This window comes from Prinia subflava, chromosome 12 (assembly GCF_021018805.1).
Source record: "Prinia subflava isolate CZ2003 ecotype Zambia chromosome 12, Cam_Psub_1.2, whole genome shotgun sequence".
NCBI classification, from domain to species: domain Eukaryota; kingdom Metazoa; phylum Chordata; class Aves; order Passeriformes; family Cisticolidae; genus Prinia; species Prinia subflava.
Genome location: NC_086258.1, coordinates 2,000,280 through 2,028,167, shown reverse-complemented (window position 1 = coordinate 2,028,167; position 27,888 = coordinate 2,000,280). Strand labels below are relative to the sequence as shown.

The following is a 27,888-nucleotide window of genomic DNA, read 5'->3' as shown; positions in this document are numbered from 1 at the left end:
CCACCGCATCAAAAGATTACTGTACTTCAAACCAAAGATGGCTTTAAAACAGCTGACGTGCTGCCCTTCCTTGCAGCATGAAATTACCAAGCTTTCATTAAGAGCCCAGAAATAGAAACGAAGATATTAACAAAGGCAGTGTCAATGATCCACCACAGTCAACATTCCCTTTCTGAGATAAAATAACGCCGGAGAACGGCGGCACAGCCACAGCCTCCCCACTGCATCTCCACACCAGACATGTTTTCACTGCTGAGGTTAAATATACACTGAGAGCAGATGCTACCAGAGACGCTTTTCACATCTCATGGCCATCCCTGAAAGCACTAAACACTGTTTAGAAACAAAAAGGAAAAAGCAGAGCTCATCAGGGCACTGCCAATGCTTCAACAACCAACTTGAGTCGAGCGATCGATCGGCGCCGTAGCAGCATCCCTGCCACGGGGGATGCCTGGGTGTCCGTCAGTGAAACCTCACATTTCTGTCATCCAAAAGGAGCAAGGAGCTTCCAGGGCACAGCCACTGGCAGTGGGAGAGGAGCCTCCTGCCCAGGACCCCCCTGTGCCCCCTTGGCAGGGGTCGGGTGCTACACACCAGCAGTCACAGTCCTTTTTCCAGGCTGCCTGTGGAAGAGGTTTGGCTGATGATGGAGGATGAGAACAGGCCCGTGCCCCGAGAAGCTGTGCCTTTTATTTAACCCAAGTGCTCTCCAGCAGCCTTCCCACCACACCCAACACCCCCTTTCCAAACATTCCTGCCAGGGCCCACAGATTACAGGGTATTGTCACTCCAGGTTCTCAGGCCTCCCTTCTCTGATTGAAGGCTCAAACACCCCTTTCAGAAATCTCACATTTTTAGGAGGAAGGGAGCAGCACAAACACCTCCCTTCACAAAGGACACCAGGTTCCTCAGGGCTCTTGCTTAATGATACCATTAAGTCCAGAATTTTCACAGCTCCCTTGCAGGGGAAGCCCAAGTGGGAGGCAAAGGGAGGTTTTTCTTTTTATAGGAAGAACAACATTTAGCTCTGCAAATTACAGAGGGTTTTCCTTATTTCCTTTTTTCCATGAGGCTCCTCTTCTTGCAGACCCTCCAGTTGATTAAATCTGATGCTCCCTTTCAGCCTCCTCAGAAGCAATCCCAAAAGCTGAAGGGACCTTGGATATGAGATGAGTATTTCTGCTGGAATCTTGATTGTTTCTGCACTGCTATAAACCATTCTCCAGCTCCACCACAAGCTATTTGAACATTCCTTTTGCTCTCCAACTGTTATATACAACACTTCTTAATCAGAATGTCCCAGGACACACTGGGTACCCCCAGCACCCCCCAATGCTCATCTCCAGGCTCAGGTAACAGCTTTGAAAGAACAGGCAGTCATTAATGCATCTTTGGGAATCAGAGCTTTCCCTGTCTTTCAAAACCTGGTTTTATTCCCCTAAAGCTTCCAAGCCATCTCTCTTCCTCCCCCCTTTTCCCCAGCAGAGTTGAAAATTGTTTTTACTTAATAGGAAACAAGAAATGTTCCCTGGGATGCTGCATTGAGTAAATCATACATGCTAAAAAGGAAAAAAAAAAAAAGGAAAAGAAAGAGATCCTCTTGGACAGCAATTGAGATGTGAGCTCTCTGGGAGATGTTGCTATGTTTTGATAAGAATATGCGTTGAATATTTCATTTACAGGGCAATCCTAGAACTTTATTTAGCAGCATATTGGCCAGACAGCTGTAATTTAGAACATACTGTATTCCTAACAGTTCCCAATTATAAATTCCTTCAGCTTTAACTTACAGTAACCACAGCTCCTTCTATTTTGGAGCTCTAAATCCACCATTTCTCCCCTTCATTCAGCTATGGCATATCAAGAGCTCCTACAGTACAAACACAGCCTTGCTGGAGAAGGGTCCTAAATGCAGCATTCTCTACCCCCAGCACAGCAAGCAGGCTCGTGCTTCCAGCACACTCACTGCTCCACAGGCCAATGTTTTATTGGTTTATTTGGGGACAGTGGCCCCATTTGTCAGTGCAAAGCCATCCTGCAGTGCCCTGCCAGCAGCAGGCTGGGAAAATGGCTGTGCACATTCCATCCTCCTCCTGCTGCAACAAGCGCTGGAGACCCTGCCAACAAGGCTCACGTGTTCAGCGTGGCCCTGTTCTTTGACCTCACACCTATTTTTTTTAAAGGATTAAGGCACTGACATGAAAATAAGCAAGTTCTTCACTGGAGGAGAATCAGTGCTCCACAAAGCCTTTGTGTCTGTCCCCAGATCATGAGCTCCTACAGAACAGCGCCTGTTGACGGCTCCCCCAGCCATCCTGCTGACTTTATCAAATTTCTGCAAGGAACAGAAGGAGCAGATGAACTCTGTAAAAACAAAGCTCCTGCCTCCATGCAAATATCCCTGGTTAAGAGGAGCGGAGAAATAGAGCGAGCACGATGTGTGTATGGGATTGGCTCCACAGACGCTGCTTCTCAGCAACTGCCATAAGGTGGCAGTGGGTCTTTAAGGCTACCTTACACCTTCCCACTGCACAATAGCAATGAGCACACAGTGGGCTCCCAGCAGCTGGAAGTGATTAAGCCACATTTCCTCCTCAAGGGAACCAGACCCTCCATGAAAACTTGGGGCTGAGATCACCTCCACTGCCAGAGTCAAACAAGGAGGAAAAGCCACGGGGGTGAATTCTGCAAGGCCATAAAGGCAGCCCCCATCCAAACCAAAGAAAATCAGCCCCTTTTCCCTCTCGCTGTATAATCACAATGCTGTTTGTTTTACAGAAATGCTCCTCTTTGTGCATTCATCCAGTAAACAAGCCAGTGACCACTAAAGATAGGAGAAGTTCTGCCTGGGCAGCAAGCTGGGCTCCAGCAGGATTTTATGCAGGGAACATAAAAGCCAGCCCAGTAAGCAAGCTGGTCACCAGCTCAGCTGATGTAGCAAAACAGGCCCAGAAAGCACCAAGGAAGAGTTGGGTTCACAAGAAAGATGGAACCAAGCAATGAACAGGTGAGTTACTGCAGGTAATGAAGTGACTCATCATGCAGAATATTCATCACCTACAACACAGCAATAAAATCAAATCTTCGCCAGCTACCCCCTGAACCGTGCTGTGAAAAGCAGCCAGAGGTGCCCTAAAGGAAGAGCTGATCTACCTTACAGCATACAGCCAGCCCATGATCACACAGATTTCTGCTCAGGAAGTCAAACACAGTGACTCTGTACCACCCAAGGATTCACAGCGCTGACAGAGCAAAGCCCTCGCCTTACCTGTGCCTACAGCCAGGCCAGAACACGGCTGGGCCCCTGTGCCACACCTCCCACGTGTGAGGGGACAGGGCAGAGCTGACGTCCCCCTGCTCCACACCAACCCAGGGCTCCCCTACACCTCACTGACACAAACATCCAGAGCCAATGTAAATGTTTCATTGGCACCTCACCCCGCAGCGTGCTTGTACAACAACTGGAGTCAATCGGCTCGTGCAGCACATACCTGCTGGTGCTTACACATTCCTTGTAAAAAGCTGGCAACCACGGCTGAAATCCAAGAGCCCAGCTTGCACTGCCTTCCCCCAAAGCCACTCACCAACACATTAAAGAAGCACAGAAAAATCTCTCAGCCAAAGGAATAAACGTGCATGTATCCTCCTCTCCATGCCAGCTTGGAGGACCTGATGTGGAAAGGTTTGTTTGCCATCACTGGAATGCAAAATAAGTCTGAAAGAGGGGAGTTTTGAGTTTAACATTCTTTCACCCTCCCACAGTCCCAGACGGATCCGGGTTTAAACCGCTCGGAGCAGGTCTGAGCCCTGCGAGGCTCCCCGTTAATAACAATTAGTGCCCGAGCCCACGATGAGACGCAATCACGTGCCTGCCAATATGAAGGCTCAGCCCTGGCTGCTGCCCTGCCTGCTGTCACCTCATGTCACCACCCTGACGCTGCACAGGTCCCTTCTCCACGCAGGCCCGCCAGCCAGCAAAGGTCAGTATTCCCAACCCCTCCCCGCGGATCCGCAGGAAGCGTTTGAAGCCATCTCGTGTCAGTGGTTTAACTGCGCTGCTTTTGAATCAATTCCAACAGTTTGCACTCCATCCGGCCTCCTGGCTGCCCCAGCCCAGGGCCACGGCAAGGAACCCATGGATCTGCCCTACCTCCATCCCGGCTGCGGGTCCCTCCAGGTCCTGACTCCAGGCCTATCCCTCCTCCAGCCACAAATCCATCTCACTCCATGGGTGCAGCCTCCACCCCGGAGCATGCTCAGTACGGGCTGATCTTCAGCCATTTCAGAGCTTTAATGAAATGTAAGCATAAGGAAGTGTCATTAGCAAAAAAAAAAAAAAGGGGAGGAAAAAAGGTGCAGGATTCATCCCGATCCAGCCAACCTTCCTCTTCCCATCCTCTTGTCAAGGAGGCGAAGCTCTCGCTGCAGGGATCGCAGGCATTTTTAGGCAGCAAGCATCTCGTTTTAGAACAAAAGCAAGGAAAATCCTGTCTCAGGCAAGCCTTGTGCAAAAGGAACATTTCCCAGTGACATTCAAACCAGCCAATCTGTCACTCTGGGCCTTCCACAAATGACAATATTTTCATGAAATGCCATTAATATTATTTTTTCCCTCAACGGGCTTCAAGCAAGGCTTTTAGCTGGCAATGCAAATAGTGCTTCCCAGCCATCTTAAAGTTAAACCTACCCCAGTCTACCCTGAACTCCTTGAAGGTTATTTTAACTCCATTTGCAAGAAAGTTAAACAGCAGGATGAAAGAGAGGGAAAGAGACTGCAGTGTAATACACTTCATGCTATGCTTTCCTAAGGACCTGAATTTTAAGAGAGGTTTGTTTTTCATTCATCAGCCCTGAAATTCCTCCATCATTGCCTTGTCCTCGATGCAGTAGGACTGTTTCAAGGAAGAATTAATAGAGGATTTTTTAAAAATCCTTCCCAGGTTTTCAAACAACAAAACATGAAAGACACACAATGTTGGAGCACACTCGGGGAATAAAGCCCTACATACTCTAAGTGATGTGCACATGCAGCTTGACTATTCCTTAAAAACTTGTATTTCCTTTGCATGCCCCCTACAGACCCCTTCCAGCTCATTGAACTACCCCAGAAAGCAAAGACAGTTGGTGCAAAATAAAGCTTTGCCAGGGCAAAAATTGGTTATTCAATCCCAACAAAGTTGGAACATATATATCCTGTTCCCCATGTTGGGCCCAGGCCAAAACCAACTCTGGATGTTGAAATCCGTGAATTGTGTGTGCTCTGCCGAGTGATGTTCACTTCCCCTGGAACACGAGCACTGTCTGCTCCAGAGCTGGAGTTGGAGGAATATTCAAAAATAAAACAAGTGACTTTATCAACACAGCATTTCAGGAAACACCAGGGCAGCTGAACACCAAACCAGCTTTTTTCTCGAACAAAACTTCCAAGGGAGTCACAACAACGCTGCAGCCGTTCTGTACGACACCACGAGCCAAGTTCAAGCCAAGACTGTCATCAGGCCCCGGCACATCTGTGCCAGATGCACTACGCAAACAACACATGATGTTGTTCCCTTGTCCCTTCCCTGATAAATTCAGCCCAGTGCTCAACACCAAGCCTCAGCTTTTGAGCAAATTCTTTGGGCCCGTGTCCGCCTCGGGAGCGCCAGGCAGCCTGGCACGCCAAGCGCTGGCGAGCTGCTTCTTACTAAAATATTTTTAGAGCACAAAACATTTGGTAAAGCGACCCAGGATAAACCACACTTCTTCAGTGTGCTGAGCTCTGCTGAGACCTCTCCTCCTGCTGAAGGATGTCACCAAAGGCCATCTGGCCCCAGGCTGTCCCTTCACCAGGGCCCTCCGTTCCCAGGGCAGGATCAATTCCCTCCACGCCGCACTGGGCAATCCCAGATACCGCCCAGTGCCTTCATTAAGCAAAGATTGATAAACCCTGCCAACAAATTCTATTCCCATCCTCTGCCTTGCCTGGAAATTGGAGGTAGTTTAAAAATAATATTCAGACCATAAAATCCTGAGGCATGTCTGCTGAATCGAGCGGTGTTTGCATCTCGCACAGCTCAAGCATGTCAAATTTGTTTCCTTGGAAACAAAGACCAATTTGCAAGCATTGCTTTCTCCCCTTTTTTCTATTTTATGTAACGAAGACATCCATACCTGCAGCTCTTGCTGATACAAAGGAATTAAAGCAGATTCACCTACCAACAGGGTTCATAAGAGAATTATTAATGTATTTCACTAATGAACCATTGGTTTGCTGCACTAAGAGAAAACTAGAGTTCATTATATTTACAAAACCCATTTTTCCTCAATGGATGCACTCAAGGCATAGCATTTATATTGTTTCCTTGGGGACAGGTGGAAAAACCCAGCAAAAGCCAGAGTGATTTCCTTAGCCTGGGCCAGGGATGGTGGGTCCAGTGGAGGAGCAGTCTAAGAGGGAAATCCTGTCCTGCTCCAAAGCACACACAGCTCAAACACACCTGCCTCCAACACAGGCTGAAGAGTCAACACGAGCTTCATATAAAACAAAAGTGATAATGTCTTGTAGATACGTTTGGGCAGCTTTAAGCCCAACTTTTCCACGAGACACAGTAGGGAAGAGGGAAGCCAGACCTTCTGTGCAGCCATAACTCTTCTCCCAGCCCTGCTCCCCCCCCATCCCCCCGGGGAAGGCAGTAAATCCTAAAGCAACAACACACAACCTCTCTGTGAGGGCATCAAACAGGAGCGAGGGCAAAAGTGTCAGAGCTGAGTTATCCACAGGCTCATTTCCAAAGGGAGTCAGTGCCCCCACCCTCAGCGCTTCTCACAAATCCATCAGATATGGCAAAAAACGAACACAGGAGAACAGCAAATAAAATTATGGCTCCTCAAACACGCCCTCCCCGAGGCCTGCTAGCACAGAGGTCATTCCCACACGCCTGGGCTGAGGCTGGGTTGCAATCTCTACCTGGGAAGGTGACCTTCACATCCAAGGGAACAGAGCTCCAAACTGCTCCTGTTCCTGTTAGGATTACTGGGTAGAAAAGCCATGGGAGCTGCACAAACAGGGGGTGACAGGAGCAGGAAAACCCTCCTTCCTCCACGTAAGGGACAAAGCCTCACCATTCCCTGTCCCTGGAGAATCCCAGAGCTGTTACTGGAGCCAATGGCCAGCACTAAATCTGGTATGAACTGTGGATGCTTCACACCTCAGACCTTGGACTCCCAACATTCCAGGTACCCCAAAAGGGATCCAAGTTTGGCAAGGCCACTTTCCTGACAGAGCAGCCTTGCTCTCCTCTTCAACATGCCCACAGCAGGACCAGTCACCTGGAGGGCAATCTGTAAACAAAAAGTACCATAAAAACCCCAAACCCTGCAAATGTCCAGCAGAACTCCACACAGGAGTGGGATTCAACTAATTTTTCAACTCGAGCTTGAAAAATTAAATCTTTTTTCAGTACATTGACTTGAAAAGCACTCAGCACCACCAGCTCAAGGTTCCAATCTTGCTGCTGTCACGGAATCCTGGAAACAAATCCCCCAGACTACCAACAGTGTGCATCCTTTCCCGAATACTGTAATTGCCAAATTTTATTCCAACCAATGCCACAGTCTGAAGGAGTTTTGGAGACTGTTGAATGAATTCTGGGGGAAGATCAAGAAAAGCCATCCTGATCAAAAAAGCTTCCTGATCAAAAGCAGAGCAAATAATGAAAAAACATCTAAACATCACCAGATAAAAATGAACCTGATAGATACATGGTGATTTGCTTAGAGATACTGTAACAATAATTAGGACTTTATAAAGCAATTTATAACAAAAGATAGGAATAGTAGGCAATATTAATGTATCTGCTTTTGCAGATGGGAAAATCAAGGTTTGGAGAATTAACTGCCAAAAAATTTTAGAGTGGTCCTTCACAAATGTGGAGCTGAGGAACAGGGTACAGGAGAACTCGATGTGAAGTCATGCTCAGCTGCTGATTTACTGAGTCACCTCAAGTGGCCAAGCTAGGCCAGCAAGGAATGTGTTCAGACAGCCCATATGAGATGAGTCAAATTTAAATTCCAGTAAAGTCTGAGCACCTCAAGCTCCCTTGAATAAAATCCTCCATTATTTAAAAACAACCAGAAAACCCCAAACCACATAATGTACGTAACAAACACATCAGTATTTTCTCCCTCTGTCTGATATTGCCTTAACCAATATGTTTTTGGAGGGGAAGGGAAATATTTATGCAGAACAGTGACCCTGCAATCACTAAAGAGCTCTTTATGCCCTTTGCCAAGTTTGAAAGTGGGTGGATGCCATGTGGGTGAATCTGTGACACCAGGACAGAGGCCAGACTCATAAAAGGAGTCAGACACTTTGGAATCAACCAACAGGAGCAATAAATTCCGGGAAATTCCTTAGAAATGTTTTGTCAGGTAACTGGGCTGTAAGTCAAAGGCCCTGGGGCAAGCACATGAGCTCCGTTATGGGGTTTTAATGCAGATGCATGAAACACCTGGCAAAAGCTTGGGTGAGAAGATGGGACCAAACCAAAGGAAATATGGAAATGGAGGGAGCTGACACCACTTCCTATCAAATTTAACTATTGCAGGTTGGGAGGGACAATGAGCTGATGGATGCTGAGAGCCCCAGGTGTGTCTGGAGACCTCCAAACTCAGGTTTGAATTTGGGGTGACATCTGTGGGGTTTATTTTAATGTCCTATCTCCTTGGGCTCCCAGAGCCACAACACTACAGCCTTGCTTTACTCTGGAGGACAGAGACAAGGACAGTCTGTGGAGCTCAAGGCTAAGACTGACAAGCTCACTGTGATGCTTTCCCACAGGAAAGCTCTGTAGGACAACAACAACAACAAAAAATTAAATCAAGAGTCACACACTGATTTCGAGTGGCCAGTTCCGATAAAGTTTTTCAAAGCTATTTTTAGAATCACAGAATATTCTGAGCTGAAGGGACCCACCAGGATCACCCAGCCCAGCCCCTGTCCCTGCACAGACCCCATCAACCCCACCCTGGGCATCCCTGGCAGCGCTGTCCAAAGGCTCCTGGAGCTGTGGCAGCCTCGGGGCCGTGCCCATTCCCTGGGGAGCCTGGGCAGTGCCAGCACCTCTGGGGGAAGAACCTTGCCCTGCTCTGCAGCCTAAACTCCCCTGACAGAGCTCCACACCATTCTTCTGCAAGAACATCTCCTCCCCATGTACAGACATTACAGCAAGAGGCAAATGGTCAGTACACTTGAAAATTAGGCAGTGGTTTCACAACAGAAGTTAAACCACTATTTCAAAAATAACTTCCCTCCAATTCTCCCCCCTTCCCACCCCCCTATATAAAACCCATTCATTTGTCCACAAGGAGGCACAGAGCTTCATTTTGTTAACATTTTAAACTAACAGACTCAAAATACAGTGAAACACTAGGAAGAAAAAAAACCAAACAAACCACAAAATGCTGCAATAACAAGCAGCTCTCAGAGCTGTGAACCAGAGATTGGGAAAGATGAACTTTGCAGAACGTCTGCCCAGCAGCCCCTTTCCTCCTCTGCCCACTCTTGGCCACAGGAACCAGAATCTGTTTGGGAAGCAAAGCCAAGGGAAGGCAAGATTCTACCAGAGAGAAGTTCTGCACACTGAGAAAAAGAGCATTTGCACTATTTTTATTATACAAAAAACAGGAAAGGGCTGTAGAGGGCCCAGACTCTCCCTCCCAGTGCTGATCTGCTGAATTCAAACATGCATCAAAAGTATGATGGACCTTTGGAAGTTTCTCCTCCACTATCATAAACCTTCATGCCAGAGGAAAAACAAGCGGAAGTCATTGGTTCTGGTTCAGTGATTAAAATAAAATAAAATAAAATAAAATAAAATAAAATATAAAATAAAATAAAAAATAAAATAAAATAAAATAAAATAAAATATAAAATAAAATATAAAATAAAATAAAATCAGACAGGCAATAAGGAAAAAAAATCAATCCTGAGTATTTCTCTTCTGCAACAGGAAGTCAAATACCAGCCTTGATCACTCCTGAGCTCCAGTTAAACAAACTCAAGGACTGCTGGAGTCAGCTTCCCTTCCTCCAGCAGTTTTGTAAGACATTAACTTGGTAGCTGAAAGCTTGAGTTTCACATGAAACTTTTCAGCAGCTGGATCACGGCCTCAAAGCCAGGCCCAGAGCTGCACCAAGGCAGCTTTGATAATGACTCTGCTCTTGAGGAATGGAGCTGCTGCAGTGGTTTCATGCAAAAGCCAAGAAAAACCAGCCAGAGGGGCAGAATCTGGCTCTCCAAAAAGAATCTCCAGGGCTCCCTGCCCGTGAGCAGCTGAGGATACACAGGCAGGCCCCAGGAGCAGAGGGGGATCTTCACAGCATCACCAGCACCTTCCTTACACCCACAGCCTGCAGGATGAGCCCAGAGCTGCTGCATGGCCCAGCAAACATCCCTCAGCTCTTATTGCCTCCCTGCTGTGCTCAGCTCCCAGGACAGGTCCCACGGGAGCTGTGGCTCTTGACTGGGAGAGCACTGGGAGCCACAGGCACGGACAGGGCTTGCTCAGGACACTCCAGAACAATCCCACTCATGGGAAAGCTTCCAAATGGAAGTGCCCTCATTTAGGCTCAGTGGTACAGTGTTTCAAAGCAAAAACCCGTGAGGAAGTCAAATCCTTTATGATCTCTTTCCTGGATGTGCACCCTGCCCCGTTCTCCCACCCACAAGGCACTGGCAGCCCCAGGGGACAGAGAGGGAAGTCCCAGGCAGCCTGGGGACAGCTGTCCTGTCCCCTCCTTCCTGGATCAGGTCCACCAGCAGGCACCTGAGAGAAACACAAATGCTTCTAAGCCGAGAGCACAACATTCCCATCCTAGCAGCAGAATTGCTCCGAGGCATTTTTCCCTCCTTTAAGGAAGAAGGAGGGAAAGCCCCACTCAGACCATGGTAACAACATCAGCCAGGTGGATATAAAGGGAATATCCCTCAGTACTGCCACCACCACTGCAGTATCTCTGACATTCCCCTTTTCCTGCCGTGTGGAAAACCTGCAAGGCTGGATATTTACAGGTCAGTATGCTGAGACCTGCCTGGAGCACCAAGATTTTTTTTCCTAAACCCTTTTTGAAAGGAACAGAGCTAAGAATCAACTCTAAAGCAGCCCAAAGTGCCTGTCATTTCAAACTGCATCTAACACTCCTCTTCCTTTCCATGCTGAAACAAGCATTGCAGAAGGTCCTGTAAGGCCTTGCAATATCCCTCTCTGAATCTAAACATGCCCCATTCCCGAGGGGAATGAATGGACATCATAAATCAAAGCTTGACTTCAAAAACTCAAGACGAGGCCGCATCCACTGCAATGCACAAGCAAAAAACCCACAAGAACACACAAATCTTCCTGCAACAGCATCATCTGTACACAGCAGCCTAAATAGCTGCCAGGTGTTTATTCAGCAGGACTGACTCTGCAAGCCCAGTGATTCCAGGGATTCATATCCATTTGTTTTTCCCGTTCTTACACCTCGTTTCAATCCCAGTAAGGCTGCTTTGCACTCAGCAGTTGGCTTCACCTTCAGTCAGTCTGCTTGGGAAGAAGGAAGGTTGTTGCCATCGTTTTGGTTCAAAGAGCTGCTTCCCCGTGGATCCAGCTGTGCTGATTTGCACAACTGCATTGCAACAAGATCTTTCCACAATTAAGGTCCTGAGCCTGTATCTCATCGAAAAACTCATCAAATATTTTGTCATGTATTTTTCCAGGGGTAAAAGCCAAATTTTGTGGGAAGAAGCAAACTCCACTGAGCTCAAACCTTCCAAACTTACCATGACACAAAAACTACAGAAGCACAACTCGTTTCTTTCTTGCCACATAATTGAGAATTAAATGGAGGCTGTCTTCACTGCAAAAGCCACGTCTGTGCTGAAAGGGCTACCTGAAGATGGGTTACATGAAGGTTAAAATATTACCTTGATTTGCTAGGAAGGATCAAATCAGAAATGAACTTCAGTTGGCTCTCAAGGTCAAAATGCCCTTTGTTTTGTCTGCACTGGGCTGCAGTGCTGCACCTGTACTGATGCAAAAGTGACTTTTGGCACTGGGGACAGTGCTAGACTGTGATAAACCATAGAACAAGTGTGGGAGGCCAACTTACACAGGTTCTTCATCCAGGCAGTTGTGCTCCATTTCCTCTCCCTTCAGCCCCTCTCAGGCTTTGTGGGAGACCTTCAAACCCAGGTTTCTCAGCCTGGCAGAGCCCTGTCCTCTCCAGTCTCCCTGGGATGCTCCTCGTGGGGACAGGAAGGGTCAGTCCTTCCCACTCATCCCATCCACATTCAGGGCTCAGGGAACTTTCTCAGATCATGCTTTAGTCCTTAGCCTGAAGGACAATTAAAGGAAATCTTCTGCAGCTGCTGCAGACACAACGAGCAGTATTTGCCTCCCAGCCCTTTGCCATCCCCACCTTTCCCACCTTCCTACCTCCATCCCCAAGTGCCTCCCTTGAACGTTTTTTGGGATGAGGTTTTGCTGTTTGCTGTTGTTCACATGCACAGATGCCCAGTCCATCAATATTCCAAGTTTCCTCTTGTGTTTCAAAACTTTCTTCCCACATTTTTAACACCTGTATTTTCTCACATTTCTGTTTCTAATTTATTCTTTCCATCCCACTTCTTCTTCTCTAATTCTTTCATACTCTCCTGTTGGGGCAGGTTTAAAAACGAGGACCCTGCTGCTGCTTACCTTGAGGAACAAGCAGAAACAAGGCTTAAGTGCCTTAATTTCAGACTTAAAATTTTTCTACAAGCTTAGCCTAACTTGTCCTGCACAGCTAATGATGCTTCTCCATTAAACACATATTGTATCCTGTCAGGAAATTCAGTTTTGAAACAGTTGCCCTATCCCATATGGAGAATGAACTGTTAAGCAAGTATTAGTGCAGCAAAACCAGGAACCCAACTCAAAGACAAAGAGGAAGATCCCTTTGCAGCAAATAATAAGAATAAAGCTGGAGGGTAAAACAGGGATGGCACTGACCCTTCCCCTTGCTCACCACAGCCCAATGAGTGCCCCAGCTGTCCCCCCTTTAAAAAACCCAGGCTTTACTGCTTAATTAAACTCCTCAAGTTCATAGAACCATTCAGGTTGCAAAAGTCCTCTAAGATCAACTCCCAGCTGTCAAGGCCACCACTAACCCATGTCCCCAAGTTTTTGGGGACGTATCTTTATGAACATTTCCAGGGCAGCTTGTTCCAATGCTTGGCAACCCTGAAGAAGCATTTCCATGAGGAAATTCCTGCTGATGTCCACCCTGAGCCCGTTCCCTTTCCTCCTGTCCCTGTTCCCTGTTCCCAGAGCCCGACCCCCGGCTGTCCCCTCCTGTCAGGAGTTGTGCAGAGCCACAAGGTCCCCCCTGAGCCTCCTTTTCTCCAGGCTGAGCCCCTTTCCAGCTCCCTCAGCCTCTCCTGGGGCTCCTTCCCCAGCTCCATTCCCTTCCCTGGACACTCCCTCAGTGTCGGTGGGACCCTCCACGTGGAGCATTCCAGAGCCACAGAACTCAGCCAAAACTGGGATTGCTGCTGATTCCCTTCCCACCCTGCAGCTCTGCCTGCCCTCCCCAGCACTCCCATTTGCTTTTGCAGAAGACATTTTCAGCAGTGACCCCATTCCACTGTGCCTGCTACTTGCACTTGCTTTCTTCCATCATGAATCATTAACCATCCCCATTTATCATCAGATAGTTCTATCAGATATATATAGCTTGACTTTTATATATATATATAACTTTGCATATGCTTGAAATTAAAATAATAAAGAAAATTGCACTGAACTTCAGGGTTTGGAGGGTTTTTTGGTGGGTTTTTTTTCAAAACAAAGCTGTGAAACTATCCCACAGAAAAGTATGAAGTTTATACTAAAAAGGGAAATTCAAACTTGTTTGAATTTTGAGCCTACCAACCTCCCATCCTTTTGATGTCTGACAACAAAGAGGTGTGAATGCTGTCAAATCACACACAGGTACAGGCAGAACCGTCCTGCTCTGGGCTCGTTTTGATGCAGCACAAGCTGCCATGCAATTCAAAAACCCCAAACCCAAAGACTTTAGAAGACCTGCCCATATACCCCACTCCCCTCATTTTTAACTTTAAATGAGGGTCACAAAGGTGCCAGTGTAGAATTGCTTTGGTAGTGTGTCAGATTTAAACTCAAACAGCCCCTCCTGCCCCATTAGAACCCCTCCCACAGGGATATTTTCCATATCCCATATACTATGAACGTGTCCCAGGGCACAGGCAGAGTTTCATGGCTCTCTGTGCCACCCACTCCCACATTCCCAACTGCAAATTCCCTCCTTGGCACGGCTGCATTAAAGCAGGAGGAAGGACCTGCCTTACCATGGAACAATTAACAGCCTGGGGGGGAAATAAATCAGAAATAAATCCTCAGCAAGCCGAAGTGTCCTTGCAATCCATGGCCCTCCCTGCTGGGAAGGAGCCCTCCTGCCACACATTTTTAGAGCACAGAGGCTCCATCCTGCCAGAGCCACCAGCACAGGGATAAACCAGCCAAGAGCCAGGCAAGTCCAGAGGTCTTTTGTCCCAGGAAATCTTTAGGAAACCCCAACAGAGCAAAGCATCACCAGGAAAAACCTCTTAGGGCAAGCCCGGGGTGACAAATCCCTCTGGCCATGCTGGGTTTTTACATTCCCAGCAAGGATTTTGGAGGCCTGCACGGGTGTATCCACAAGCTCCACAGTGTGGAAGGGGGTGAGGAGGATGCTCAAAGGCAGCAGCATCCTCCTGACACAACCCAAATCCATCCCCATCCCATGGTGGGATGGAGGGGCCAGGATGCTCACAGACCTGGCAGGGGCAAGGAAGCAGCTTGAGGAGAGCAGGGACAGTTTTTAAGCACTCTTGATCATTCCTTGGAATAAAATATTTAAAAAATTGCTCATCGAGCGATTAAAATGTGCAAACATTTTGCTTGGTGTTCCGACTGCCACATTTAATATTTCAAACAACATCCAGGCCAATATTGTTGCTTAATTTAACATAACTGGATCCTGAATGCATTTCTAACAGATTAAACCACAGAAATATCCACATGTTTTAATGAGGATTTGGCACTACTCGGAGCCAAGCACATTTTAGCAATATTTTTGGACTACAAATTCTTTCAGAAGAAAAGAAAGCCCACTGGTAATGGAGCTGCATTCCCTACATTTCAAGCCTCTTTGGATTTATGTAAATTGAAAAACTGAAATATTTAGTGCCATTATAATTCAAGCAACATCTGGACAATTTTCTTTGCCTCGTAAAAGATTTCAGTCAGCTTTGCAGAGGCTCAGGCCATGTTGCTCAGCAGAATGGCTCCTTTTGCATTTGCATGCTTCACTTCCATTCTGCAGTTTCTATGCCAACAAGCATTTGTAACTCTTTAAAAAGCACATTTGGAACTGGGGGGAGATGGAAGATTGGAAATGTGATAAAGATTTATTTGTTTTGGGGGGTTTTGTTGGTGGTGTTTCCCCAAATTTCAAATTTTTTTCTTTTTTCTTTTTTTTTTCTTTTTTGTTTCTTTTTGAGCCCTAGAAACCTCAAAAAAAGCCCAATAACCATCACTGCAGCCATGGCAACTCTTCCACCTGCTTCAAAATGCAGCAGTGGCTCAGTAAGAGGAGTTTGTTCAGTCAATTTGATGTATAAAATGTATATATAAATATATATTACTCCAGCTCTCTCTCTAAAGAAAGACTCAGTAGCAAACACCACAAATTTGGGTGTCCATTCCCTACTGCAGCATCTAGGCCCTGTGTGAGTTTCCAAATCCCAAGGGTGTGAGTTTCCAAATGCCAAGGAATAGACAGAGAGAAGCAGCTCCAACTGAACTGTAGCTCCAAATCCAGGAGTTTGATTTTTAAAGATTTTTGGAAGTAACTCCTCCCCTTCCTCCCCACCCCCAGTCCCAGACAGCTCAAATTTTCTATTTAAAGCTCATGCTCAGAGCTGGGGCATTACAGGTGCAAGGAGATAAAGGAAACCACAGCCATGAAGAGGCACAATACAGCATTCAGAGCAGACAACAGTGATGATCTTACGAAACTTGGAGAAAAAAAAAAAGTATTTTTTAATTCAGATGCAGCCTACATTGTGAATTCCTCTCCTCCTGAAGTTCCCCACGGGATCTGGATGAAGCTGCCACCCTGGGATACCAGCAAAGGTGCCAAAAAAACAAAACAACCCAGTCAGACCAGGCCATTCGTGGACAGTGGGAAGAAGTTGTTCCCACCCAGAGCCAGGGCTAGGAGGGGATTTCCTGAAGGAGCTGCACAAGCAGGGAGCCCCTACCAACAGATGTTTGTCAGCACTTTTATTTTTTAGGACAGCACAAGGGGGAATTGCCTCAGACTGAAAAGAGCAGGTTTAGATGGGAGATTGGGCAGGGATTGTTCCCTGGGAGGGTGGGCAGGCCCTGGCACAGGGTGCCCAGAGCAGCTGTGGCTGCCCCTGGATCCCTGGCAGTGCCCAAGGCTGGGCTGGACATTGGGGCTGGGAGCAGCTGGGGACAGTGGGAGGTGTCCCTGCCATGGCAGGGGTGGCACTGGGATGGGATTTAAGGTCCCTTCCAACCCAAACCAGTCAGGGATTCTGTGATTTTCTTGTCCATGAGCTGCAGAGGATGGAAACCAGAACTCACAATGATCCTGCCAGTGCTAAACATTAATTTGCAGGCTCCTGGTTAACGATGGGAATCTCTCAGCCCCTTCAATCCACCTCCTGTGCAGATGTGACACTGCCCTGATGTGCTGGGAGGGGACAGGATGATGGAAACGCTGTGCAACAATCAATCCTAATCACAGGACCAAGAGAAAATCACAGAAGCATTAAGGCTGGAAAACACCTCTAAGATCAGCAAGTCCAACCACCCCACGTTCACCATTAAACCGTGTCCCCAGGTGCCACATCCACATGGGGTTTGAACACTTACAGGGATGGTGACTCCACCACTGCCCTGGGCAGCCCCTTCAGTGCTTTACAATACCCAAATACGATCGACTTCTCTTCCTTCAGCTGGACAGGACACAGAGAAAGGCAGCCTGAGTGCCCTTGGCCAAAGCAAAATGTTTAACATTAACCAGCTCCTCCCCTCCCTGCACAGCCACAGACCATGCAGCACATCACACAACTCATTTCAGCACCAGTCCAGGATTTATTTTTGCAAGAAGGGATCAGGATGAGATCCAGAAAAGGGAAAAAGCCCTCTCAGGGAGGAGCAGAAGACAAAAGGACAAGATTATCAGTACCGTGGTGGGGACTAGAGAAAAGTTATTAATTTTCAAAAGCTGTTTTGTCTCCCAGGAGAGGTAACAGCCCCCAGGTCACAAACACAGCTCCTGCTGCACAGAGCCATCAAGAGCAGGAGCAAAGGCTACATCTATGCCACTCCTGCCATTTCAGAGAGGCCTACAGGCCACCTCCTGGCACTTGGCATGCCCGCAGCACAAGGAAGGGGTCTTGCAAAAATCAAGCCACAAACGCTCACTTTTCCAGTCCTGGCCACGCCGTAGGAAGGGGCAGCTCCTCCTCTGGCTCAGCTCTGGCCTCTGGTGTTTCCTGCCACGATTTCACAACCTTTGCCATTTCAAAAGTCCTTCTGGCAGCCACAGCAGCAAGCATGGAGCTATTTTACACGAGTGCGTGACTGATTCATCCAGGCTCCCCTCCCCACGTCGTGCACAGGGAGCTGACACTGCCCACGGATCAGGCCCTGACTGCTGTAAAAATTGGAGCATTTTCACCTCCCTCAATGAACTGTATGGGTGTGTACTAGCTGGAAATGCAGCTCCATCTGGGACTGAAGAGACTGAGCCTAAAATACTGAAATCAACGGCAGCTTTCGACAGACAGGAGCTGGCCACACGGGTGTTCTCCAACTGGGTGATGTCTTCCATGCTATGCACGAGCCAAAGGCACCAACACAAGAAAAAGCAATCCCTACCAGCCACAGAATGAACAAATCTGGGCAGGTTTCTGCTGCAGCCCACCTGCACCTTCCCAAGATGTCTGAACAGGGAGAGGAGAGAGATCTCACCTATTAAGTGGAGGGAGAGTGATTTGAAATCAATGTTTGGCAAAATCAAAGTCTGTGGGGACTCGTGTTAATGAATTCCCCTGCCAGGTTTATGATGTTTAAAGGAAAACAAAAGATTGCTGCATGCAGGGCAGAGCAGGTGGGACCTGGGGAGGTTGTTCACACACCTGGTTTGATATTCCCTAAACTCTCCCTAGGCAGCAGAGGCTCCCTCCCTGCCCTGTGCTCAGGGACACTCAGGTGATGAGCACAGTGGTCCCAGAGCTGGGTGATGTTGAGATGCCCCTGCTGCTCTACTGCTCAGGATGGCAGCTCAAAACTGGCTGGAAATGCAGCAGATGATCCCAGGTGCTCCTCAGCTAATGAAAATACCCAGGGGCCACGGGTTCCTCCTGCCCAGCCTTCTCCCAGTGCGTCCCTTATGGGATCAGGCAGTGCCAAACACGACAATTCACTGTTAGCTGGACTGAGTGCTACGAGAGATCATGACAATGAATTAACTCCTGCCCTTCTCTCTTCTGTGATGGATTACACTCTGCTCCTTCAGAGCAATTTCACATAAGGGGAGGGGGAAACCCAGCAGAGATACGAGGAATTCATTCCCACGTGGTTTCTTGTGTGGACACACAATGCTGGAAGTGCCTCGTGCCTGCGGTCACGCTGAGAGGTGAGGAGTGAGCAGGGCCACATGCAGGGGTGGGTGGTGCCTGCAGCTTCTCCCTGGATGCACAGGAGATGAACTGCACCTGTCCCTGTGCCTGGAGCCCACCTGGACGTGTTCATGGGGACAGGAATGGTGGGCAGCAGCCCCTGGTCCCTACACAAGGCTCTTGCGTTATCACACCGGGGTTTTCTCTTCACCCACCCTCAGGCAAACCCCTCTGGAAGCACAACCATCCCCAGCTCCAGGCTTTTACCTATTTCCCAAAGCTGGCTGGGATAAAGCAGGAAAGCAAAGCAGAAGGGAGACCCAGCACTGCCCTGATGCTGACCTAGAGCTGGAGCTCTGTCAGTGCTCCCACACCGCCTTCCCCAGAGCAGCCCTGGGATGAAAAATAAATGTGTTGGGTGATAAAACACAGAACTCCCTTCCCCAACCAACGCACTCATTTAGCTCTGAGATTCATCACCGAATATTGCATCACTTTGGAGCCTTTTAAGGAAACATTCCTGCATTTTCCCATAGTAATCAGGTAACGGGTTTTTTTAGCCAGACAGAGCTAAAAATAACCAAGACCCAGGTAGATATCAGTGAAAAGCTCCAGCAGGGAAAATCTTGTCCCATCACACCTGTAAGGAAGGAAGCCCTTGCCCATCTCCAGGCACTGTCACTGCAGACAAACACAACCAAGCCCAGTGACAACTCTCCCCATTAATGCTGGATAATTTTAGGGTCTCAGCTGCAGGCAGTCCATCTCTCTAGCAAAATCCTACCTAAGACTTGCACTATCTACCACAGCAGGCTTGACCCCGTTTTCATATGCAGAAGCAAAAAAAAACCTCCTAATCCTACAGAACCCAGAGCAAATAACACTCTGGGACAGTGTGATACCACCCTATTAAATACAAACATGTTCCTACAGTGGCACAATGATTTTAAGCATTCACCATCTTTTCATTTCAGTTTTAAGCACTTTGCCTGGCAACTGTCTGAAGGGCAAACCATTATGGAAATAGGAAGACAATTAATTTTCCTTTATTCTGGAAGAGAGGATTATTGGAATAAATAAAATAATCAGCTTAAACAAGAGCACGATTCACAACTTCTGAAAAACAAAGGACAGGTTTCTTTCATTTTCCTTTCCAGAGAAATGATTTCCTGGGATGGCTGTTGCAAGGGAAGAGCAGAAGTTTTGGAGTTAACCTTGGACTGCTGACTCACAAACCACTGCCTCTATGCCTTCAGCAGGAGGAAGGCTGGCATCTCACTCTTAGAGCCACTTTATATATTTATTTAATACAGCAAATCAGAACAGCCCCCATCAAAAAATACAGAGGCCACTTCCCAGTCTCATTTGGACCAGAGGTAAATCTGAAGCAGCCACTATTGGACACTTTGGCAGCAGATTTTCAGCACCACAGTTAACATGGTTAAAGGGAGGTCTGACACCCTGTGACACACATGTACACCTACATATATGAATAAAGTAAAAGGTATTTCACTCCCAAACCCCAGAGGGAGAAGGGAACAAATGGAAGATGAGAGCCTTGAAGTTCATATTAGGATGAGATGGAATTATTTACTGAGAAAAATTTGGGGTATCTTGGTAAGAACTGTGGAGTTATTTCTGGAGGACTCCTCTAACAAGCAGAATTAGTTATAAAAATAGGATGGAAACTGTGGTTCAAGGTTGCTACAGCCTCAAAAAGAAACAGAGATAATTGATGGAGGCACAGATTCCCAGGAACACTAAGGACTGTAGAAGTACTGAGAAATCAAACTGATGATCTGGAAAATAACACAAGATTAAGAATGATTAGGTTAGTGGGGGCTCCTGAAGGAGCAGAAGCAGGAGGAGGCAGACTTTCAGTTTGCAATGCATTATGAGGAGGTGGGGGATGAATAATCCCTACTGTCCAGGGGGTCTGGGTGAGCCATGTCCCCACACAGAACAGCTCTCCAGTGCTCCACATCCCCAAGGGAAGGATCTCCTGCATCCAGGAGCCCATATGTTTATGGCAGCTCCCAAATCTGAGCCTGGTTTCAGGATCCTGCACCATCTCCCTCCAGCAGGAAACAGCTCAAACTCTCCCTGTCCCTCCTCCAGTCACAAACTCCAGGTGCCCTGGCACAGCCACATCCCAGCAGCTGAAGGCAGCACCACTGGGAAGGGCTCCTGCCCATGCCACACCCTGTGCTGCCCACAGGGAACATTTCCTCTGTTTCTCCTCCAGCTGCACAGCACTGTGGCTTCAAGTAGGTCATGGACTAGACAGCGCCTGAAGAATCACCTGCAGCTCATTTCCTCTCCCTTTTTCTGCCTTTTTGGATTTTTAGGAGCCATCAAATCACCACCACCTTCAAACTTCATCCATCCATCCATCCATCCATCCATCCATCCCAGACCTCTCCCTACAGCCCTGTCTCTGCATTTCTGCTCTCTCACTGTTTAACTCCACCTCTCCCCTGCAGGTCCTTAAAGCAGGATTTTTATTCCATCTTCCCCTTCCCACAACCATATTTTTCCCAGCATGATGTGACCCTTGCACTGTTTCTCTCACCCTCAGAACCCTGGATGTTCTCTGTGCTGGTCCATGCATCAAACCCCATTCACCACAGGAACAGAGTTATTCTATGAGTCCACATCCGGGTTAAAAATCACAGCTCCTTCCCCTGTGTCTGTCACTTCACTCACTGATCCTCAGGGAAAAGGGGGGTGAGGAGTCTCCTTTGCCAGCTGGTGCTTTCAGGCTTCCTCAGGTCCTCTCTCCATGCAAGGCTCCATCAGCTCCAAGGAGCACAGGATGCCCCAAGATCCTTCCCTGCTTCACCCAGGAGCGTTTGGGCAGGGGGACAGCACTGCCAAAGGACACAGAACAAGGATGCAGAAGCAAGTACTGAGCCCAGGGTGTTCAGGAAGCCAAAATTCAGCCTTAAGTTGGATTTCAAAATGGCCAGGAAGGCAGGAGAGCAGGAGATAAAACTCCTCTGCAGGTGGAGAAATGCTGTGCGTGACAGCAAACCCTTCCACACAGCATCACCACAGAGAGGATTCACCACAGCAAACAATTCCAGGGCTCCTGTCAGAACATCTGCTCCTAAAGGCATTGCCAGTTGAGTCCAGGTTGGCTGAAGCACTCAGAGAGAAGCAAAGCCACCAGGCTTTGAAGTGGTCACTGCTGGATTATTAAAGACTGGGACTTGCTTGCCGTGTATATCCAGCAGAGTCACTTTCTCCTCTCTGGGATTGCCAAGGTTGCATGAGGTTTTTTGGATACACCTGTAGGATTCTGTCCCATCTTGTTCTTTCTGCTTTGAATACAGTCCTGGGCTGATGTGATACCAAAAAGGTGAGCAAGTCCCAAGTTCAGGTTTCAGTTCTTTCACTGAACAAAGCTGTGCTGGTGGAGAAAGAGACAAAACTGGCCCCACAGGCAGAATTTTTCACACAAATCTAAAGACAGTAATGTGCAAATCCAAGCAATGAATCCTCCTGCAAAGCCCAAGTCACCCATCTCAAAGAAAGCACCCAGGAGTCCCTGCCCTGCATGCCCTGCACATCCCACACCCTGCAGCAGGCACTGGACACAGTTCCATGGGATTAAGAATCCCCCTCAGCTCAGACACGCCAGGGTGCTCAGGGTTTGTGAGGACAGAGAGGTGCCCACTCCATGGGAACACCCAGCAGGGACCTGCAGAGTTCCTCTGGCAGAGCCCAAGAACAAACACACAAACTGAAATTAGATTTGGTAGTAGCTACTTTTTTTCCTTCCAAACTTACCAGTTCCAGGGCTTGCTGGAAAAGAGCTGAATGTCCCCCTGGAAGAGAGGAGCCCTGCACAGGAGGGAAGCAGGGTGGGATGAGGATTCCCAAAAGTCTCAAAATGCCCAAAAGCTGCTCTGATCCAGAGGCATCAAGTGCCCAGGCCACCAAAGGTTTGGTAAGGCTGAAGCATGGTGCTCTGTGCTGGGGACTCTCCTCTGCCACTGAAAATAGCTCATTTCCCCCATTTTACTCTAAAACAAGAAGAGGGGTAGGACTTTATCCTCTGGCTTTGAGCTAACACACATGGCACTGAGGAAAGTGTGACCTTTGTCCCTTTGCTGAGCCTTTCCCCCATTCTGGGACTGGAAACAGGAGGAAAAGGTTTAAAGCTGGTCCAAACCATTTCAGGGGTGAACCTGATTACTCTTCCCAGTGAGGGTGAAATAAAGGATGAGATGATGGATCCAGGCTCCCTAAAGTGACCATCTGGAAAAGGGAAGGACAGCAATGACCTGCACTGGGGGACAGCACCTCGTTCCAGACCAAGGACCAGTCCTGGGCCCTTGGGCCCTGCCCTGGTAAAGCAGCCCCACCTGCACACCTCAGCCTCAAGATGCATTTTTGTTATACCCTGATCACAGATTTTTATGGTTTCCTTTAACTTTCTTGCTTTCAACTTTGCTTCTCCAAAAAACTATTTCCCAGTTCTTCCACCAAACATGCTTTTAAATAGAAGTTGATCATTTTTCTCTGAACTAAAACCCCTTGTCATGGTGACAGATACGTCACTGGCATCAGTAAAAAATGTGAAAGAGAAAACACTCATCCACCACTGAGAAACGAGCAGCCCCACCGAATCCTGACACAACCATGGTCCTCCACGACACGAGTCTTTGTTCTCACAATCATCTCCAAAACAATATTCTGACAACAACATCCTTCCCTATATAGATTTATATTGCTATATCTCTATCATTTCCCTCATGCCCATCAAAACAAAGTTATAATTAACCCATCATCAATAGAAATTACAATGATTTTGAAACAGCAAGAAACAATCTATTTGCATTTGGTAGCTAATTATTCCCCCTACGCACACAGCCATCAATGTTCCCTAAAACCATCCACAGAACAGACAGGCTGTGCTAGCCAGAGCTTCTGGAAAGGAGGGGAAAAGGAGGGACTAAGCAAAAAAACCTCAACATTGGGGTGGCAAAATTTTCTTCAAATCCGCAGCATCTCGAGCTTATCCAAGTCTGTAACAGAATTGCCCTTCTGAACTCATCCAGCAGTGTTAGAATCCACCTGGGTATCACATGGAAGCTGACAGCAACCTCAGGACCAACCTAGTGGGAGCCACTGACATTTGCTAAATTATTGAATTATTATTCCCTTCTTCACACCACTCCAAGGAAACACGAAGCCATTTTCTGATAAAAGCCTTTGGACATAAATTTCACACCGGGCAACACCAGGAGCGCTCCCAGAGCCAGGCAACCCCGGGATTTGCAGTTGCACCTCTGATTATTCCCTCCTCAAGGAGGAAGGGCGTGCCCTCCTTGCAGTCCTGGGCGACTGCCCAGGGGTGACCCCCAGCCCCTCCTGCTCCCTTGCAGTCAGGTACAGAACAGAACAATGCCCTTCCCCACCCCCGCCCCACGCCAGGCACGTTTTGCTGACAGATCACCTCCATTTCCTCGCCATCCCCAGGGATCAGAGCGAAGTTTGTGAGAGGTAAAGGCACAAGCCGTGGTCAGGGAGCACTGCCTCTCCCAGCTGGAGCAGCCTGACAAAAACCAAGGCACCCAGGCATTCCTGCTTGACGTCCTGGGAGCCCAGGTTGGCCCTCCATGGCTTGTGCTGCGTTCAGAGGAAGCTGATACAAAGCACCAGGGATGGTAAATCACATCCTCCTTCACCCACGCGTCTGGAGGCGAGTAGAGAAAACACTCTTCGCTCATTAGGAGCCATCCCAGGTTTCCCTTCCTCCAGGATGCCCCCACAAAGCAGGGATTGGGGAGGAAGGGGCTCAGTTTCACCTTGACACAATCCCTGTGCCTGCAACACTTACCTGGCTGCCAAGGCATCCCTCCTCAACACGCCGAGAGTCACCAGCCTTCAAAGCAAAGCCAAAATAGCTCAAGGATCGTTTTCCTTCCCCCATCTGACACGGGATTGCAGCTCCTCAGGCATGGGGAGGAGGGGGAGCAAAATAATAGTAATAATCAAAAGCAAAAGACTATTCTTCTGTAGGCAAAGCTAATCCTGTCACACATTTTCTTCCCAAAAGAAGCATGATAGATCGAGTCCCACTGGGTTCTGCTCACAACTAAACAGGACGAGGTGTTTTCAGCTTCCTTCTGCCAACACAGCTCAACGAGCAGCAAGGCCTCACCTCCTCTAATCATTTAACTCAACGTGAAGCCACCCTGGTGCTCTACCCCAGCTCTAGAAAGTCAGCGCGAGCCTCAGTATGGCCTTGCACAGAAATAGGATTACTTTGGCCTGGAGGAAAAAAAGAAACCACAACATGAAGGTCACCCATAAAATCATTACACAGCTCCCTCTTCCCCGGCTCTTAGAGAAAAAACCTTTCTCAAACCCTCAACCTGAAAGGAGAAACACAAAAAGATATGTACATTAATGCCATATACCTCCGTCAATTTTTTTCCTCGTGTCTTTAGAGCAGTTGTTTACTGCAGCCAACTGCAGAGAAATTACAGTAGCTTAACTCTCCAACTCCCTCTAAAGGATTAATCTTCCAGTGAGCATGCTCACGCGGGAGCTTTTTCAGCACTTGCATCCATTTCATGAGTGAGGGCTGCTGCACACATGAGGAAATGCCATTTCAGGGCTCCAGGCTGAGCCAGCAGCCCCCAAAGCAAGGGCTCAAGCCCTTCCCAGGGCTCCACAAAGGATCTCTGCCCAAGCCTCCAGCTCCAAGGAGGTTGAAAGATTTGTCGTCCATGGCCCCTTTCAGGAAGGAGGGGGGCGGTGGCTTCCCTGCGACACTCGTTTGAAATGTCTGACCTTGGCTTTTCTCTACAGCCTGGTGGACAGTTCATCCTCTGAATCTGGAGGCAAAAAATACCTTCTTCTCTTCTCCTTTTGCATCACTTGTTGGCTCATCTTTGCTTTTCAGAAAAAATCAGGAAGATAATTTGGGGTGCAGGAAGGGGGAGGGGAAACATTCCAATAAAAAGGAATAGCTTTAAAAATCTAGTTCTCAACTCTGCATCACAGTTGGTAACAGATCCTGAGACACATTTAACTCCACAGATTAAGGACCCATGCAAATGAGGATTTGCTGGTGGACAACAAATCCAGATTCTAAAGAAGGCTGTTCAAGTAATCTTGTCCATTCTCTCCTAGACCACTGTAGATTAAACTGCTCTGTTTGAGATATTTCTCCCTCACCTCAAATGATGTACCTCAATTCAAAGCCTTCCTGGTGAAAATAAAGCTCCAAAATTAAGGACAAATACACTGCAGAAACAGTTTCTTCCATTTTCATCTTCTCATATTCCAGGGTTCTGCCCTTCCCCTTCCCATTTATCTATTTTATGTCCTGTTGCTTAATTGCTCTTTGTAGCTGAAAGAGATCCAAGCCTCCCCCTCCCCCCAAAGGGCTCTTATTTCAAGTTTTAAACCCATCATGAGTCTAGGACACACAGAGACCAGACTGCAACCCCGGAGTCCAGGAAAAATCACAACCTCTGAGCCCAGGGAGAAAAATCCCAGAGGGGGCTGCAGCCCAAGGTCTGAGATCACTTCCCAGATCCAGCGCCAGGCTTCGCCCCGGCCATTACAACACCTAAACATGTATTTATTTTTCAAAAAGCCTTGAGTGTCTTTGATGCCATGAAGCCCCTTTAACATTTTAAGTCCTACAAGAGAATCCACAAAGAGGCAGGATGTCAGGAGAGTGTTAAAGAAGGGCTATGGCTGTGTTTGACAATGAACGCTCACCATAGCGACCGTCCCCGCAAGAAATGATGAAACCTATGGTGACACGGAAATTTTGCTCTGTTGCCACCTAAATAGAATCACCCCCAGAAAGGGAATCTCTGTTACCATGCATTAAAATAGAGGCTTTGTTTTATTTATAAAGCATCCAAACTGGTTGGTTGGGATGTGTCAGAGCACAGGCTGTTCAGCCACCCCTCCCTGCTCCATCCTTCGGGGAATTAGTGACTGATGGCTGCACTTCATCCTGCCCTCACCTCCCATGGATCTCAGGTGCTGCTGAGCCCATCCCAGCTCCTCCAGGGAAGGTCTGGGGCCAGGTGGGATCCGACCCTGAAAACCCCTGCAAAGAAAACCCCAGACTTTGGAGAAGGCAGATGTGAAAAAGCCTCGCTGGAGGAAAAGATGTCCCACACCTCCTCCTCCACGGCAGCATTACACCCATGCGTGAAGGTGGGAGAGCAACTGTGGAGTTATCCTGACCTGTCACTCCTAATTTGGAAACCAGTCACACTCCCTGAGAGTTTAGACTTTGACAATTGACTACTATTGATTCTTCTGCAAGCAAACAGCCCGAGCTGGCAATCAGTCAATAATAAGCAATTACTCGACAGCCTCTTATCTGCAGATGCCAGCCCAGACAGCTCGATTTGTGGAGGCAGCAGGTCAATAAATCAAAGCTGTTCTCAAATTTTAAAATATCATCATTTAAAAACCCACCCAGCCTTCAAACTGGCTGGAAGAGCAGCCAGGTCAGGGGGATTCCTGCAGAAGAGCGTGGTGGCTATCACTAATTTACAGCACCAGAGATAGAAGGAGATGTGCTGAAATCCACCCCTGACACTCCTCATCCCTCAGAAGTAGCATGAGTGGCAGCTGGATGAAGATGATGAGAGGGAGAGGAGGAAGCAAAACCTTTCTCCTTTAAACAATGACTCCCCAGTCCCTCGGACACACCTTGTTGCTCACCAAGAGCCTCAAACCTCCCAAAAATGTGTTTAACACCACCAAGACTGCAAATTATTGGCAGCTCTCTTATCTCCCTGCTGTGACCTCCGTACCCTGGGTGTACAATTAATCATTTCATCCCAGGAAATGCACTTCCTCACTTTTTCATGGCCTAAACATGATAGAAGCACACGAGCCAAAGGCTCCTCTTGAGCATTTCAGTGTGACCCAGAGGCGACACTTTAAACCCAGCAGTGCCAACAGCACAACAAAGAAGACCAGCTGAAAACTCATAGAGGCATTTTATGCTCTCAGTGCAGACTCCCTTTACAGGCCCATTTCTATGAAAAAAAGATAAAAATTGCCTATTTAATTTGCAGCAATCTGAGCACACAGCTGGAATGCCAGCGCAGTGCAATGGTAACCTCTATCTATCTATCTATCTATCTATCTATCTATCTATCTATCTATCTATC

The 27,888-nt window shown here is 47.8% G+C and overlaps 1 protein-coding gene across 3 annotated transcripts in view; it reads right to left on the bottom strand.

The window, feature by feature from the left end:
- Positions 1 to 27,888, bottom strand: part of LOC134557278 (histone-lysine N-methyltransferase EHMT1-like) — a 119,457-nt gene that overhangs the window by 74,411 nt on the left and 17,158 nt on the right. Inside the window, exon 1 of one of the 3 annotated variants that reach the window (XM_063410134.1) lies at positions 4,151 to 4,172. The exons of the other annotated variants lie outside the window; for them this stretch is intronic. Coding sequence (XP_063266204.1) covers positions 4,151 to 4,156 — 6 coding nt within the window. The 5' untranslated portion in view covers positions 4,157 to 4,172. Of the gene's footprint in view, positions 1 to 4,150; positions 4,173 to 27,888 lie in introns of those variants that run through there. 3 annotated transcript variants of the gene reach the window in all.